This window comes from Danio rerio, chromosome 5 (genome assembly GCF_049306965.1).
Source record: "Danio rerio strain Tuebingen ecotype United States chromosome 5, GRCz12tu, whole genome shotgun sequence".
NCBI classification, from domain to species: Eukaryota; Metazoa; Chordata; class Actinopteri; order Cypriniformes; family Danionidae; genus Danio; species Danio rerio.
Window position 1 is genome coordinate 69,277,501 of NC_133180.1, and position 16,799 is coordinate 69,294,299.

The window sequence follows — 16,799 nt, forward strand, 5'->3', positions numbered from 1 at the left end:
ACATTAAAAGTGTATTCACAATGTATAAGTTCATGCTCTATCTAATATACAAATTCAGTTGATTTATTTTTTAGAAGCTCTTAACCAAATTAAGTTTTAAAATTTTAGAGTGTGACAGGTGTACAATTCAGCATACCAGTAATGTATTTCATTGACAAATGTATATTTATTATATAGTGGAAAGAACTAGATACAAAAAGGATCCTAGACATTGTTTGACTGCCATAATTTAATTCATTTTGAAATAAAAGCTGTATATTGAGATGTGGTGGAAATGACATTTGTTCAGGTCACAATGGAAAATGTTTCTCTTCTTATCCAAGTTTGTCCTTTTACAGATCTTAAAATTAGACAAATTGTTTAAACTTATGAGGCTGTTACATTAATTTTGAACAAGTTTTTTTTACTCAACTTCACGAGGCTAAAAGTTCCCGTAGTTGAAGAAAGGCCCATCTATCTGTCTGTCTGTCTGTCTGTCTGTCAGTCAGTCAGTCTGTCAGTCATTCTGTCTGTCTGTCTGTCTGTCTTACTACACTGTCTTTTTTGATATTTAAAAACTGATAATTATTAAAAAAATAAATACATGTGAGATTAAGCAGGAACAGGGACATGTTTTGGTTTTCATGTCAATGCAGGGTGTCTGCGGCAGGGCTGTGCGCAAGGGCGTAGATTCACTCTTGACATTGGTGGGGATGTCCCTAGAGCTGCAATGAACAGCACAAATTCTGTTTCACACTTTTAAAAACATGATTAAAGTACTTAATAATAATAAAGTAATAGTAATATAAAACAAACACTTAATAATACAAATAACAATCCTGTCCCATGCTGCAAAAGTCAATTTACATGATTTTACTGCAGTGTGGCTTTGAGGAGTAATGAGTGTAGAGAAATTTAGAGAGGTGTTTGACGCAATTTAACTGCTTTCTCAATTATTGTTTTGTTATAATCATAGAGGCCAAAATCAAAACTGAATTTTAATTAATTGCACAGTCTTAGTTAATAGTATCACGGTGAACTTGACTTGGTGCACGTGTAGGTTAAGAGTTGAAGGAGCATCACTTTATTTTAAAGTTGTTTAAGTTATTGGTAGGGACATTTCAGCAATTGGTGGATATTGGTGAGGACACGTCCCCTCCGTCCATGCCAATTCTACGCCATTGCCTGCGCAATTTGGGTAAAATATCTAATTGTGATTTAATTTTTTTTTGACAGATATTGCGATTTCGATTTGATTTGCGGTTTAGTTTTGTTTTCAAGCTTCAGCTCGATAGTCTGCATCGTAGCTTCTTATTGCTAAAATGCAGTGATTGTTAGTTAAAAAAAGGAACTAAAAAGACATTAACTTAACACATATTTAAATTTATTTTTTTAAATATTCACAAATGAAACACTAATTTTTCTCTAGAGCAAACAGTTAACACAAGTAAATTGACCTTACCTTTCTGAAAACAAGTTGAACTCAAATTAGGAAGATATTGCTTATAATGCATATTAGATAGCTTATTATCAAAACAAAACAATTATTATAAAAATACAGAACGCCCAGTAAACTTACATGGCTGAAACAACTCAAGTTATACTTTTACTTTAAATTAAAAGTGTATTAAAAGCATTAACCCCAACCCTCCCCAAAATTCTCCCTCTCTTCTCAGATGGCCCTAGTTTGGACATCTCTGCTGTATACTTGGGTTTGTTTACAAAAAAACATTTTATTGTGGACCAACGCTTGTTAAAACATACGGTGCGCAGCATAAATGAGTACACCCCATTTTAAAAATTAATATTTTATCCATTAGTCAGTGACTGTTTATCTAATATATATGCACAAATATATTATTGTAAAGCATCCTAAAGATTTGACAGATTTTAAGGGTTGTCTGTGTTATATATGCTGGGCACTGTATAAAGCGTTATTTAAACATATAACGACATTAAGCTAAACTCACCAGCTACAACAATTATATTGTTTTTATTGCTTGACTGTTCACCAAATATATTTAGCATTTCTTTTATGTTTATATTCAACTATTCAGCTGAGAGAAACACTGCAGTGTCGATAAACTAAAAGTGAGGGCTCCATTTAATTTAGGCATCAAAGTGAAGTCAGATGTTGGTATCTTTACAACATTTATAAAGCAGCATATTTATAAATATAAATGTAGTATAAAGCACATCATTATACATAAACATTCACATAAAAGTACTGCTTTATTATACTTAAAAAAAGTGTTCATAAAAAGTTATGCTTTGCCTTTTACTCTTATGTCACAGGGATCGCACTGAGACATGGAAGATTTTCTAAAGCAGAAAATGAGAGGTTAAGACAGAACGTAAGCGACTTTCTGGCCCTCACACAAGTGAAAGATGCGGTCATGCTCTTTCATCCCAAACGGTTCCCAAACAATACCAAGAAACTGGCAAAGTTAAAAAGGAAGTACAGGTTTTTTGAAAGGATTGGTGAGTGTTTAACTTCTTATGTGTGTAAGGTTATCATCCTTCTGTGTAGTTTAAACACATTATGTTAGGTGGGTAGTAGAATTTCCCAGAAAATTTTTCTGATTTCAAGTGACCAATTTTATGTCTGATTTTGAAGACTGTGTTTATGGCACCTTTTCTGAAAATTTGCAGCAATGTGTCGATAAAGACATTTAGAGCCATACAAATATGTACATTCTAGTCTGTACTAGTCTAGTACATTATTATGGAAGTAGGCTACTGGCCACTTTATTAGGTACCAGGTGCTCGTTTACACAAATTTCTAATCAGCCAATCACATGGCAGCAATTCAATGCATTAGGGCATGCAGGCATGGTCAACCCGATCTGCTGCAGATCAAACCGAGCATCAGAATGGGGAAGAAAGGTGATTTAAGTGACTTTGAATGTGGCATGGTTGTTGGTGTCAGACGAGCTGGTCTGAGTATTTCAGAAACTGCTGATCTACAGGGATTTCCACGCACAACCATCTCTAGGGTTACAGAGAATGGTCTGAAAAAGAGAAAATATCCAGTGAGAGGCAGTTCTGTGGGTGCAAATGCCTTTTTGATGGCAGAGGTCAGAGGAGAACGGCCAGACTAGTTTCAGCTGACAGAAAGGCAAGTTACTCAAATAATCACTCGTTACCACTGAGGTATGCAGAAGAGCATCTCTGAATGCACAACGCATCCAACCTTGAGGCAGATGGGCTACAGCAGCAGAAGACCACAGCGGGTGCCACTCCTGTCAGCTAAGAACAGGAAACTGAGGCTACAGTTGGCACAAGCTCACCAAAATTGGACAATAGAAGATTGGAAAAACGTTTCTGCTGCGATATTCGGATAGTAGAATTTGGTGTCAACAACATGAAAGCATGAATCCATCCTGTCTTGAATAAACGGTTCAGGCTGCTGGTGGTGTAATGGTGTGGGGGAGATTTTCTTGGCACATTTTGTCCTCATTAGTACCAATTGAGCATCATTTCAATGACAGACTACCTGAGTAATGTTGCTGACCATGTCCATCCCTTTATGACCATAGTGTACCCATCTTCAGCAGGATAACACACTCATGTCATAAAGCGTGAATCATCTCAGACTGGTTTCTTGAACATGATGATGAATTCACTGTAGTCAAATGGCCTTCACAGTCACCAGATCTCAATCCAATAGAGCCCCTTTAAGAAGTGGTGAAATGGGAAATTCGCGTCATGGATGTGCAGCAAATCTGCAGCAACTGTGTGATGCTGTAATGTCAATATGGAGCAAAATCTCTGAGGAATATTTCCAGTACCTTGTGAATCTGTGCCACTAAGGATTAAGGCAGCTCTGAAGGCAAAAGAGGGTCCAACACAGTACTAGTAAGGTGTACCTAATAAAGTTGCCGGTGGGTGTAAAATTTCTTTGCTATTTGTTCACAATATTGGTATACAAGTCGAGCTGCATTTCAACCTGTATTCTCACTGTAAATCAGATGGGTCGTTACCAGTCTTATAATTTAAGTAGCTTCATAATAAACATTCAGAGCACATCTTTTGTCATATTTAGTCCATTTTAAAATTAAACCGTGTCTGGTTTGTATCATGGTTAAGGGTCACTGTCTCAGTATGGAAAAAGAACAGCCAAAAATAAATAAATCTACAAGGAAAAACTAAATGAATGAATATAGCGAAGATACTACTGAATTAAACACTGCTGTAAAAGTACATAAGTGATTTAGTGTATCATCAGACCCTAACAGCTCCTGAGTTGTGTTGTGAATAAAACATATGCAAAAGTTTAATTATATGCAACAATTGTTACAGACAAAGATGTATTAAGAGTGGTTAATGGTTGGTTTAATGTATATAAAAACATGGGCAGGAGATAATATCAATACATGAGTTTTGTTTAGAAGTTTATTATGAGCTGAGTGATATGACTTGATGCATAAACACTCAACACTTAGCACTTTACATGTGTCTGTTGCCTCATTTCAGAAGTACATGGCAAATTTTGCTATATATATTTCACAATTTAAAATTTCACAATATGTACACAATTAATTGGTAGCAAATTTGTATTTTTGAGTGAATTGTCTGTTCAGGAGGTCTGTTCCCTTGCGTTAAATGGATTCATAGAGAAAGATTTTTTATTAAAGGGCACCTAGGTTACCCCTTTTTTCAGATTTAATACAAGTCTTTTGCGTCTCTAGAATGTGTATATAAAGTTTCAGATCAAAATACCCATCAGATTTTTCATTATACCTTTTACAAGATGCTGTTTTATACTGATTTCCAGCAGGGGGTGGTTTTGTCGTACTGCGCCTTTAAGCCGAGTCTTTCCCGCCCACTATTTCTACATGCCTCCTCCCTCAGCTGCGTCAGACAACAGACAGACTTAAAGGAAGAAGGTCTCACGTAGCGTTTGTGAGATACTGCAGTAAGAACTAACCTTTACTAATCAGTATTGTGAAGTTGCATTGATGAGTCACACACAATATCATTACAAAGTTAACGCGCGCGCCCGTGCACACACACACACACGCACGCACGCACGCACGCACGCAGGCAGGCAGGCAGACAGAGCGCGCTTAGCTTAGTTAAGGCTAACCTCAAGTACTGTGTGGATATCTGTTATGCTAATGTACAAAATAAACCTGATTTAACTTCCACAAACCGGGATTGAAGCGTCTTCTTTTATAATTGTTCTGACACGCGGCTGTGCTGCTGAAGTAAAACGCTGTAATTAATTACACACATACTCTGTTTTAAAACACTTTAAACATGTGAAACTTACTCTTAATCACATTTGATGATGATTGCTGATCCTAGCGAACAGAACAGACCTTTTATTCCCGGTTGCTTTGCGTATGACTGCCTGGACTTGTTGACATATACAGGTGACTACCGGAACATGTTAATGCGTGCAGCTGTCAATCAATTCGGTGGGCGGGGGGATCGCACACCTACGTAATGGTGCGATCGATTTGAAAACAGCTCCAATTGGCTGACCCCTTTTTTTTGTAGTTAAATTGAAAAACAAGGACTGTGTGTGTTCATATCACCCCAGTATGACGGTCTATACACTATACCAACACACAGATCTGTCCAAACAGCTTGAAAAGTAGATTTTTACCATAGGTGCCCTTTAATATAGCTTATGTTTGTCTTATGAAATGAATCCATTTACATTTAGTAGAGCTTTAAAGTGAGTAGTGATGAATTCTTTAATAAAGACATGAGTGCATATTGAACATTATAAGAAACTATGCTGAGAATTTGACATTTTGTTGCTCAATAAAGCTGTTCTTCTTTTTTCTAAATCAAAATTGATCAGCGGAAGGAATTCCCAGGCCTTGTCATGATGTTTACACCCGTGGAACAAAGATTTATGATGATAAAAACAATAAGGGAAAGTAAGTAGAATATTATTTACATGGATCATATCATAGTTCTACTCTGCTTGAAATTTTGTTCTGTGCTTAACCTCAGTGATTTCTTGCTTTTCTCAAAAGTTTTACTGAAAAAGAAGACAAATCGCTGCTGAAGTATCATGCACGATATGGCAAGGACTGGCAAAAGATTTCTAAAAAGACAGATCGAAGTTCTTACTCTCTTGAGAAGCGGTTTTCACACCTTAGTAAGTCTAATTCATTGAGCCTCTCATATTCTTCAGGGTTCAACACTAAGGATTTTTTCTACTGGTCCAATCGGGCCAATGGTTCAGATTTTCACTGGCCCCATTAAAAAAATAAAAATAAAAAAGACAAGTTAATGCTTATTTTTTAGCCACATATTTTAAATAATGTGTCAAAAATAACTTCTGTGAATCTAGAATTTCAATATTTGAAAAATGTTAATAAATGTATGAGCACAATTCAGAGCTATGCAAACGAAAATTGCATTATGGGAAATGTGGAGGTATTTTATTGCAGTTTGAAATTATTTAACAAAAGGTGGCTGACTGGCAAATTGTGCAAAAAAATAAATTAATTAAATAAAAAATAAAAATAATCACCATTTTTTTCGTTGTGTTTTCATGTAAATGTCTGCTTCCAAGACGTTATAAACATTTTTAATTTAGCCTTTTAATTTGATATTGCAGCCATGTTGCCGTTTCTTTGCTGTACTGGTTGTTACCAGGATACGGAAAAAAATAGCGTGCTTCAAAACAGATAGGAGGATCCGAAAAGCAATCGACATCAGAGAAGATAGCATTTTAAGACCAAAAAGCTCAAGCTTAAAATGTACACAATTGACTAATAGTCGCAGGCAAGTTAAACTTTAGTGACAAGGCAGCACTTTCCCAATCGGGCCAGTATTAATCCTGTCTACTGTCCAAAGCATCTTTCACACTGGCCCCGGGCCATAGGGCAGTCCTTATTGTTGAGCCCTGTTCTTCAACTATGCTGTCGATTGCAGGTTATTGACGTTTATAGTTGTTTTAATATCATCATTATTCATCACACAGGTAAAAGAAGGGGACCGTGGACAACAAAGGAGGTGCAGAGGCTTTTAAGGGCTGTGCGTGACCATGTTGTATCTGTGCTGAAATCTGCCAACCCTAATAAAAAGAGACCGAAAAGAGTCAGTAGAGAAATACTGTACCAAAAATTGCCCTGGACCAAAATTGCTGAGCAGGTGAAAACTCGATGCTGGAACAGATGCAGAGATAAATGGTGAGAGAGCACTTCTGGCCTATTTCCACTGAGTAGTACCATATGGTACGGTTCAGTTTGGTATGCTTTTATGGCCGTTTCCACTGTCAAAGGCGTACCGAACCGTACCATACCACTTATTCGGCACCTTTTCGAAAGGGTAACAAACATGAGAAAGGGTATCAAAAGGCGGAGCTAGACGTGCAGCTGAACGCTATTGGTTTACAGAGATACGCCATTCGCTTATGCAACTAGCTAGAATGAAAGCAAAAAACCCGCCATGTTTAAAATACACATACAGCCGAGAGATTACAGCAGAATTATATATACATATAATAACGAGCCATGGTCGATCGTCGTTGTCTTGATGAACAGCCACAAAGCCATGGAGTATAGCAGAATCTACCCTGTGCCTCAGAGTTTTTTATGAGCCAGTCTGAAGCGCAAGGGGTTTAACTTTCTTGCTTGCGCTCGCCGCGCGTCTATATCTGAAATAAACTTCTTGAGCTGATGATAATAACGTGCGCTTGGTTATTGACGTGCTTTTAAAACCCGATCCTGTCAGACACTGAAAAACGCGAGAGTGAAGTGTGAAATAAAGGAGAAGCCGGAAAAAAGAGCACATTATTTCTTCAGCAAACTTGAACAAACTGCCTTGTTTTAATTTTTATCATCACCTTTTGGACTAATATGAACTGAGAATGATGGAATGACTCTCTAACAGAGGCTACATGTGCTGCTATAGATTACAGACACAGATGAGAGGTTTTCACTGACTGTAGGCTATATTTTGTGTTGTTTTAAACCTAAATAAGGATGACATGTCTGCTGTGTGTAGTTTTTCTGTACTTGGTAACATATCAGAGACTGTTAAGGGGCTGTATGTGTTCATATAGGTTCATTTAGTGAAGTTTATGTATAAACAAATTTCGAGAGGATCACGTGCTTATGATTGCTAGCAGCTGACCCGCATTATCCAATTCACTACGATCCAATCAGATGACTCCTAAACTACTATAAATACCCTGGGGTTTATTCCATTGCTATCTTCGTTTTAAAGAGTCCCCCCTTCCTCCCCTACGCCTCCTTCTTAGACGGGTGACACGGTGGCCCAGTGCCTAGCACTGTCGCCTCACAGCAAGAATGTCTCTGGTTCCTGGCTTTACCAAAACTAGCAGACATTTCTGTGCGGAGTTTTGCACTTCTCCCCGTGCTCACGTGGGTTTCCCCCGGGTTCCCCGGTTTCCTCCCACCGCCTAAAAACATGCAATTAAGTCAATTAAACAATCCAAATTGTCAACATAGACACGCTCCTAGTTAGTAATTACTTTCAAGAGCATTCACTTGCTACAGCAGGGGAGTTCTCGAGATCTACCTGAGCTCAAACTCCCCTCCCGCTTTGCAACGGGAGGGAGCCCTGGGCTCGAGGATCTCATGAGCTCAGGGCTCTCTCCCGGGACAGCATGCCAAACAAGCTTTATAATTAATCATCAGCTAAGTGTGAACTCTTGAATTTATTTAATATAATCACAGACGTTACCGTAGGCCATTTTGCGATGTCATTAATCTGCAGTTATAATCAAATCCTGTTCATAGAAAAGTTAGTAATAAACATTTATAAACAAGTATTTCTGTGTGTAAAGCATCTGTTTTGTGAGAAGTGCTGCTCATATAATATGTGAGCGACCCGTACAGCTTTATTGTAGACATTTCCTCTAGCGAGAATAATGCAACTGAAACTTTGTCGTACACCACGCCCAACAAAAGGGTACCCTTGGTAGTGAAAACGCAAGCCTGATAAAGGTGACCCGTACCAACCCGAACTGTATCGTACGGTACCACTCAGTGGAAACGAGCCATTACAGTATATTCTGTTATTTTCATGCATTTGTTTTTCAACATTGTCCTAATTTTTCTGATTTACCCCAAAGGATGTCTATACTTACTGCACGGATGTCCCCAGGGATTACATTTAAAGGAAAGATAGCTCAGGAGGCCAAAATCAGACTTATTAGGGCGTAGGAGATCTTGATTTACATGTTTGTATTGCTCTCATATTGCCTTAACGTTTTTCCTGAATTGTACTTTTTCAAAAATCTGTTGACACAGAATGTATGAAATGCAAGTGGAGGATGCTGTGGATGTCGACTGGGAGGATCTCACAGCTGTTTTTGGGTGAGAATTATTTTCTGAATATATCTGGGAGAGTAAATCCATTACTTCCCGGTAGAATCTTGCTAGTTCTCAATAATATTCAAGTTTAAAGAAATATGTTTTCTGTGTCAGAATGTCTGTCTTTGTTTTGGTTTCTATAACCTGCCCACTGCCCGTTTACCCAATTATAATTCAAGAGTTCCCACTTAGATATGGTTGGCATTTATAGCAGGTTTAGCTTGCTGTCCCGGGAGAGAACCCTGAGCTCGGAGATATATGAGCCCAGGGCTCCCGCCTGGTTTAGAAGCATATCAGGGGATCCGAGATCAGGTAGGTCTCGATCGCTCCCCCTTTAGAAGAGGAGAAAAAGGAGGAGATGGGGTGGAAGGGGGGATTCTTCCAGAAAGAAGATAGAGCAATAAGGAGAAAGTGATCCATTTATATTAAGCTAGGATCATTCTGATTGGATTATTTCTGATTACGGATGAGTGGCCAGCAGTGCACAATCATATCACGTGCTCCTCTCGAAATTATTTTATGAAACTTCACTTCAGCACCCAAGGATGCCTTTGTGGAAAACAGTGTACTTAAAGGGAATGGGAAAACTGCATAAATATAAATGACATTAAATAAACCTGAAAATAAATGAAAGACACTTAGCAAATTATAATTTTGAGACCAGACATGATCAAACTTTCTATACTAAATGTCGAATTGGACATTCTAGGTTAACTTATTTGTATTTACTCAATACCGAAGACCCACCTAAATGTAATTCTTGCCAGCCTGCTCTTACTATAAAACATATTTTGTTGGAATTCCTCTTGTTCAGGCATAATAATGCAGCTGGTGATTTAATCATATTTGGCGTCTCATCTTTGTCCTCTTTGTCTCATAGGGATGTCCCTCCAGCATATGCTCAGTTAAGATGGCGCCATCTTAAAGCCCGCTATGTTCCAGGTTGGAAAAACAAGTGTTTTAGAGGTTGGTGTTTTCTCTTACAGACCAATTTGAGGGATGTAAACAAAAACAATTGTCCCAACCAATTTCCTGTTATACATTTTTAATTTTTATAGCTTTCAAGAATCCAAAAAAGAGCCACATATTAATACATAACATTATGATAGCTGTTTTAACATTAAGTTAAGATTGAATTGCCTCTTGTTACAGTTATGAAATAGTTTAAGAACAAGCAGGAAATGTTCATGGGCCAATGACAAGACCACATTGAAATGGTCTACACTGCTTTCTTTTGTTTTCCATAGTACACTTCAGAGATGGAAACTCAAGTTGCCAAAAAAAAAAACAGTCTTGTTAAAACTATTTTTGGAGTACGATTAAAACAGTTGTTTGATTAAAAAAGTAGTAGCGCCTGTAGTGGCAGGAGTTTGAATTGCCTTTTAATGCATGTCTGTTGGGTTGTCTTTCAGAGATTGTTACCTTTCTGTATGAGAAGACTCTTCCAGGCCTGCAGTCAAAATGTGAATACCGTTATGGCAGTGATCTCAAGCTAGAGCAGAAGCAGCGGTTCCGGCTTTCAAGAATTTTTCAGGACATTAATGATGAAGATTGCTGTGACAGTGATGAAGAGACTGGCCAGCAGGAGAGCAACAGCTCAACTTAATCAACTGTGAGCCAACAGTGTAAATATTACAGGCCTTAAAATCTAATTTCAAGTTGTACATGTCAGTTAATTTAGCAGTAAATAAACAGATATTTTAAAAGGTTTTCTGGACATTTGACAGTGGAGTTGGACAAAAATAGCATTTATTCATTCATTTTCTTGTCGGCTTAGTCCCTTTATTAATCCGGGGTCGCCACAGCGGAATGAACCGCCAACTTATACAGCATATATTTTACGCAGCAGTACCCTTCCAACTGCAACCCATCACTGGGAAACTACCATACATACACATACAATTACTGACAGTTTAGCCTACCCAATTCAACTGTACTGCATGTCTTTGGATTTGTGAGGGAAAAACCGGAGCAGCCAGAGGAAACCCACAGGGAGAACATGCAAACTCCACACAGAAATACCAACTGACCCAGCCGAGACTCAAACCAGTGACCTTGCTGTGAGGTGACCATTACCTACTGTGCCACCGCGTCACCTAAAAATAACATACTGTACTAAATCGTATAACGCTTAATTAAAACAGGCCATTAGAATGTGCAGGTCAGATTATTTTCTTTCTACAATTATGAATCAATAAATCCATACAAATGTTATCTAGAGATAAGGCAAGCCTCTTTTTAAACCCTTTTAATATATAAGTTACTTCTACCTGAAACAAACCAGTTGCTTACTATGAGGAAGCTTGAGGAAAATACATTATTGGCAGTAATATCAGATGCACTGAACTGCAATTCATATATTTATTGTACTCAAGTAAAAGTATAGTCAGTTTGAATTTTAAATTATTCGTTTTCCTTCGCCTTAGTCCCTTTATTCATCAGGGGTCGCCACTGTGGAATGAACCGCCAACTTATCCAACATATGTATTCTCGATAGGATACAGCTGCGCATACGCACATCAATATAGCATAATTTTTGTAACACTGTATAACAATAATTAATATTTTTACAGTACTGTGACGGTTGGGGTAGATGTTAATAAAATACAATATTTTAGGAATAATTTAAATACTTTCAGCCTCAAACATATCTGATCTAGCAACAACCCTTGACGACGGCAGTGTGTTTGAGCACATAGAAACAGTTTCTTCCCTTAGGCAATCCATCTCATGAACACTTGATAATAATAATTGTAGAACCAACAACACTACTTGCTATACACTTATTATAATCAAATACACTTATTTAACAACACACTTTAAATGCTAATTTACACTCAACAGCTGTGCATATGACGAATATAGTAATGTACCTGTACACACACTTGTCAATTTGTATATTTGCATTCGCTACTTCTATTTTTAAAATATATTTATGATCATTTTTTTTTGTTTGGTATGTAATTCTGTTGCGCTGTAGAAGCTGTCATGAAAAGAAATTCCTCGTATGTGTGAACTTGCAATAAAGCTCTTTCTGATTCTAAGCAATGAGCTTTCACAGGTACTGTTATCCACATACGATTTGAGTCTAGAAATGGCTTAAAAAAACATTGCTTCAATCACTGCATAATGCCACTGTGTTAAAGAAGTGTCTGGAGTCATAAAATATTTTCTTCTTGTCAGCTATATTTTAGGATTTCGCCATTTTGGAGTGAAAGCGGTCAGCTGTCGATTGGATCTTACTGCTGTCGCGATGGCAAGCAGCTGCTTTGTTTTTTATTTATTTGTTTAAAAAGTGCATTAAAGCTGAGATACAACCTGAAAGACGACAATACAACACTTATTATAAAAATCATCAGTAATTTTAATAGTTTATTTTACAGACTCATAATATGCTGTCGTTCTATTGAAATTTTTATTCCAAAAATGCCATCTAGTGGCTGTTTCCCATATTGCACCAGAGTGTCGCCTCTTGGTGATTCTATGCTTTTTGATACCACTCGCATTCATACCGTCTAGAATGTACTTTTATAACGGTAGAGTAGTATATTTGAATTCAAATGCAGTACCTACTGAGTACACTGCAAAAAATGCTTTTCTTACTTAGATTTTTTTGTCTTGTTTCTAGTCCAAATATCTAAAAATTCCTAAATCAAGAAGAGTTTTCTAGACAAGCAAAACATATTGTCTTGTTTTGAGAAATAATATGCCAATATTAAGTGAGTTTTTCTTTAAAACAAGCAAAATAATCTGCCAATGGGATAAGCAAATTAATCTTACGTCAAAAGAAAAAACAAGATTAATTTGCTTACCCCATTGGCAGATTATTTTGCTTGTTTTAAAGAAAAACTCACTTAATATTGGCATATTATTTCTCAAAACAAGACAATATGTTTTGCTTGTATAGAAAATGCTTCTTGATATAAGAAATTTTAGATATTTAGACTAGAAACAAGACAAAAAATCTAAGCAAGAAAAGCATTTTTTGCAGTGTAGTAGCTGATTTCGGATGCAGGCGATGTTTCTAGAAAATCTAGCAAGAGCTTCAGTCTCAGATTCAGAGAAAACAGTCTGTTATATCTGGCAACAGTGCACATACGTGTCTGCTTCTCATCATGCGTTATGACAGAGACAGACTCGGATGAAGCTGAAATACAGCTCATTAGTGTTGGGGAATTCATTGTGTCTTCTGATGAATTTCCGATGAATGTATTACTCTCATTTATACGCTTATTCGAGTGATTTCAGTATTATTATTATTATTATTATTATCTATTGTATTATTACCCATGCCTGTTGCATTATTATCAGGTATGTGTGCTTTGGTAAATGAAAAAGTCGTTCTGTGTAAATGCAATCAGAGATGAAAAGATAAATTAGAAGAGCAGCATTAATGTCACACTGAGGGTAGATTTATGGATGCAAGGCCATAAGGACACCTGCGTTCTGTTCTGTAAGTCATGATAAGGCACCTGCACGTGCACCCACTCTCATTTGTACTGACATCTAAAAAATTATGAGTACCTATGAACTTCAGCTGAACTTACAGTTGACAGCTCAGTGGACAGTGAACAAGATATATTGTTGAGCATTGTTTTTTTTTTTGCTGAGTCATCACTTTTGAAACAGGAAGGAAAGACCTTAACTGGACATGGGTAAGACCCCTGAAAGACCCTGAGATTCTATTGGTGGCAGGCACCTGAGAGATTTAAGATACCATTAGCGGAGAAGTTGATGGAGGTGTGTAATGTGTAAATTTGGGTGGAGTATTAAGACACAGAAATGTATTTTTAACTGTGTGCAAGCCTATGTTCGGCAGACACTGGAACAACCTGTCTCTGTTGTTACTGATGCTGTAACAATAAACTGCTTTGCCTGAAGGCTTCGGAGATCTCAGACTTTGTCATTTTTTGAAAAGTTTGACTTAGAGACTTAAAATATTTTGCAGACCAGAATCTTTTTTTCACAACATTAGTCAAAAATACCAAGTGGGTTTATTTCATGTATTTGCGGTGGAGGTTGTTCAAGCCTTTCTGAAACGATGAGTCACGCACAAATGCCATTTGCAGTATACACACCAGTGTTGTGCAAGTTGCTTCCAAACTGTAATACAGATTACTTGTTACTGTTATTTAAAAGTAAACCCTTACCTTACAATATTACTGTCTCAGAATTGTTATATGTTACTTTCGCCAAAATAACCACAGAATTAGAATTTAACATTCTAAAATGACAAAATGTATCAGAACTCCAGAAGTCATGATCCTATCCCAAGAGTCAGCCTGTGAAGGTGGGAAATTCAAAGCCCTGCTTCACTTTAACAAAAGGGGTCCTCTTATCCTTACTGGCAGGATCTGGGGCCTGTTTCAGTTAGGAGGTTCAAACAACTCAGAGTTTAAACTTGAACTCTTAAGTTGATCTACAGAGAGATTAAAAACTCAGAGTTTTCAGTTTCAGAATAGCGGATCTGAGTTTGGTCAATCAGCTTTGAGTAGACCAACTCAGAGGTAAGCGTGCGTACCGTGACTATAAAAAGGCATTATCAATGGAGCGCAGATATTACGAGTGACCATGGCAACATCTTAAAAAAAGGGATCATCATTTCTTTCTGCAGCTGAATTTGATGTGATCATGCAAAGTCATAGCAAATATGATCATATATTTTTAAAGTAGTAACCATTAGTGAAACAGAGACAGCCTGGGAAAACAGCTGTTCAAGTTAACGCGTAATTTTACATTTAAAGTATTAAAATATTTAAGTGTAATAAAATAAGTAATGTAATGTGTGACGTTTATGAAATTTTTCTAAACTTTTATTAATGTTTATCAGTTTTATTAGATTCAACAGTGCACTAGTGTGTCTGCCTTTTTATTGATCAAGTGATACAGACACACACCAGTCGCTATGAGGTAAATAATGATATACACTAATACTGAAACAGTTTAGGCATTTTAGAATGACTAAAAAAACATTTCAGAGATTTTACAATGTGCTCGGCCTGCTGGTTTGTCCGTTCACACACATTTTCATCATCATATGATCTTATTTTAATGTACATACTCTAATTTGTAAAGTAATAGTTTCCATTGTAGTTTATGCGCATATTTTCTATAGAATAAAAGTTTATCCTACTCAGTTATGTGCGTGTTTGTTATGCATATTTTCAAAAGTTATGTGCATCATGACGTTTCCATCAATCGCTTTTATGCACATATTCAAAATGAGCATTAAAATGGTTGGAACCGTAAGGCTAAGGTGAGAAATACCGCTTCGTCTTTAAAAGGGTGGAGACCGACAGAAACTCTGAGTTTAGAGAATAAAACCTGCTCCTGACCAGGTTAGGTTCACAGAGAAAGTTACCACAGTAACTGACTCTGAGTTAAAGTTACCTCTCTTTCAGAAACAGGCTTGACTAACCCTGCTTTCTCGAGTTTAACAAACCTGCCATTTGACTCATTTCAGGGTTAAAATACTCTTGAGTTTTCACTTAACCTCCTTTCTGAATCAGGCCCCTGATATATTTGGCTGCTAAATTGAGAAACAGTACATGGTAAGTTAGGGATAACGCCATAATATAACTGTTGTGAAAATTGGGTTCTCCTCACCTGATCATTTCCCATCCAAACAATGACCTTGTGAACAAAGATTCGAGCATGAAATCAATAGCTTTTTTATTGCTCGTGTTATTTATAAACTATTAAATGCATGATTGTCAGTATTAATCCGAAAGAACAAAAGCAGATCACAAATTTGTTCAGTGTTTCTTCAGTCCAACTGCTCTGCTGGTATGAGGTGGACGAGTCTGGTCGTGGCCCCAGGCGGAGACTTCACTGTACCAGTAAAATAATACAGCAGAAAATATTTTTTAGTTACCAAAGCAGGATGTCCACGGGGTTTTCAAAAGTATTCAAAGTTGATAAATCAATGGTGAGAAATTTAAGACCCTTATAACAGTATAAAAAAAGTTGCAACCCATCTCTTGGAAACATCCATACACACTCATTCACTCATACACTACAGACAGTTTTAGCCTACCCAATTCACCTGTACCACGCCTTTGGACAGTGGGGGAAACCGGAGCACCCGGAGGAAACCCACGCCAACACATGCAAACTCCATACAGAAATACCAACTGACCCAGCCAAGGCTTGATCCAGCGACCTTTTTGCTGCGGGACAACAGCACTACCTACTGCGCTGCTGCGTTGCGACACACGCACGCACGCACACATCGGCCGATTTTTTTAAGAGACGCGTTGTGTTTTTATCACCCCAATGTGACTATGGACACACTATTCCTACACACAGTTCTGTCCAAACAGCGTACAATAATAATAGATGATTTTCATCAAAGGTGATTTTAAGCTTGAAGTAACTGAACATAAATGCTTATTTTGTTCCTAAATATTATTATTTTATATTGGATTCTTAACTACGTGCAGTGATCTCTATTGAATAATGTTCAGATATTGTGCAGGAATAACGTATAAGACAGTGCAGTGACTTTTTGTC

The 16,799-nt window shown here is 37.3% G+C and overlaps 2 protein-coding genes across 5 annotated transcripts in view; one reads left to right on the forward strand and one right to left on the reverse strand.

Moving 5' to 3' along the window:
• LOC110437769 (transcription termination factor 1) overlaps nt 1–10,996 on the forward strand; it is a 13,264-nt gene extending 2,268 nt beyond the window's left edge. For 2 of the 4 annotated variants that reach the window (XM_068221550.2, XM_073951569.1), the window contains exons 3-10: nt 2,275–2,460; nt 5,795–5,873; nt 5,973–6,097; nt 6,929–7,136; nt 9,047–9,133; nt 9,225–9,290; nt 10,168–10,253; nt 10,700–10,996. In XM_068221550.2, the coding sequence (XP_068077651.1) occupies nt 2,275–2,460; nt 5,795–5,873; nt 5,973–6,097; nt 6,929–7,136; nt 9,047–9,133; nt 9,225–9,290; nt 10,168–10,253; nt 10,700–10,893 (1,031 nt within the window). In that variant the 3' untranslated portion in view covers nt 10,894–10,996. The remainder of the gene's footprint in view (nt 1–2,274; nt 2,461–5,794; nt 5,874–5,972; nt 6,098–6,928; nt 7,137–9,046; nt 9,134–9,224; nt 9,291–10,167; nt 10,254–10,699) is intronic. The other 2 variants (XR_012406461.1, XR_012406462.1) reach the window with 1 other exon arrangement.
• The window catches only part of cntrl (centriolin), a 548,241-nt gene that overhangs the window by 434,791 nt on the left and 96,651 nt on the right, over nt 1–16,799 (reverse strand). The gene's annotated exons all lie outside the window — the stretch shown is intronic.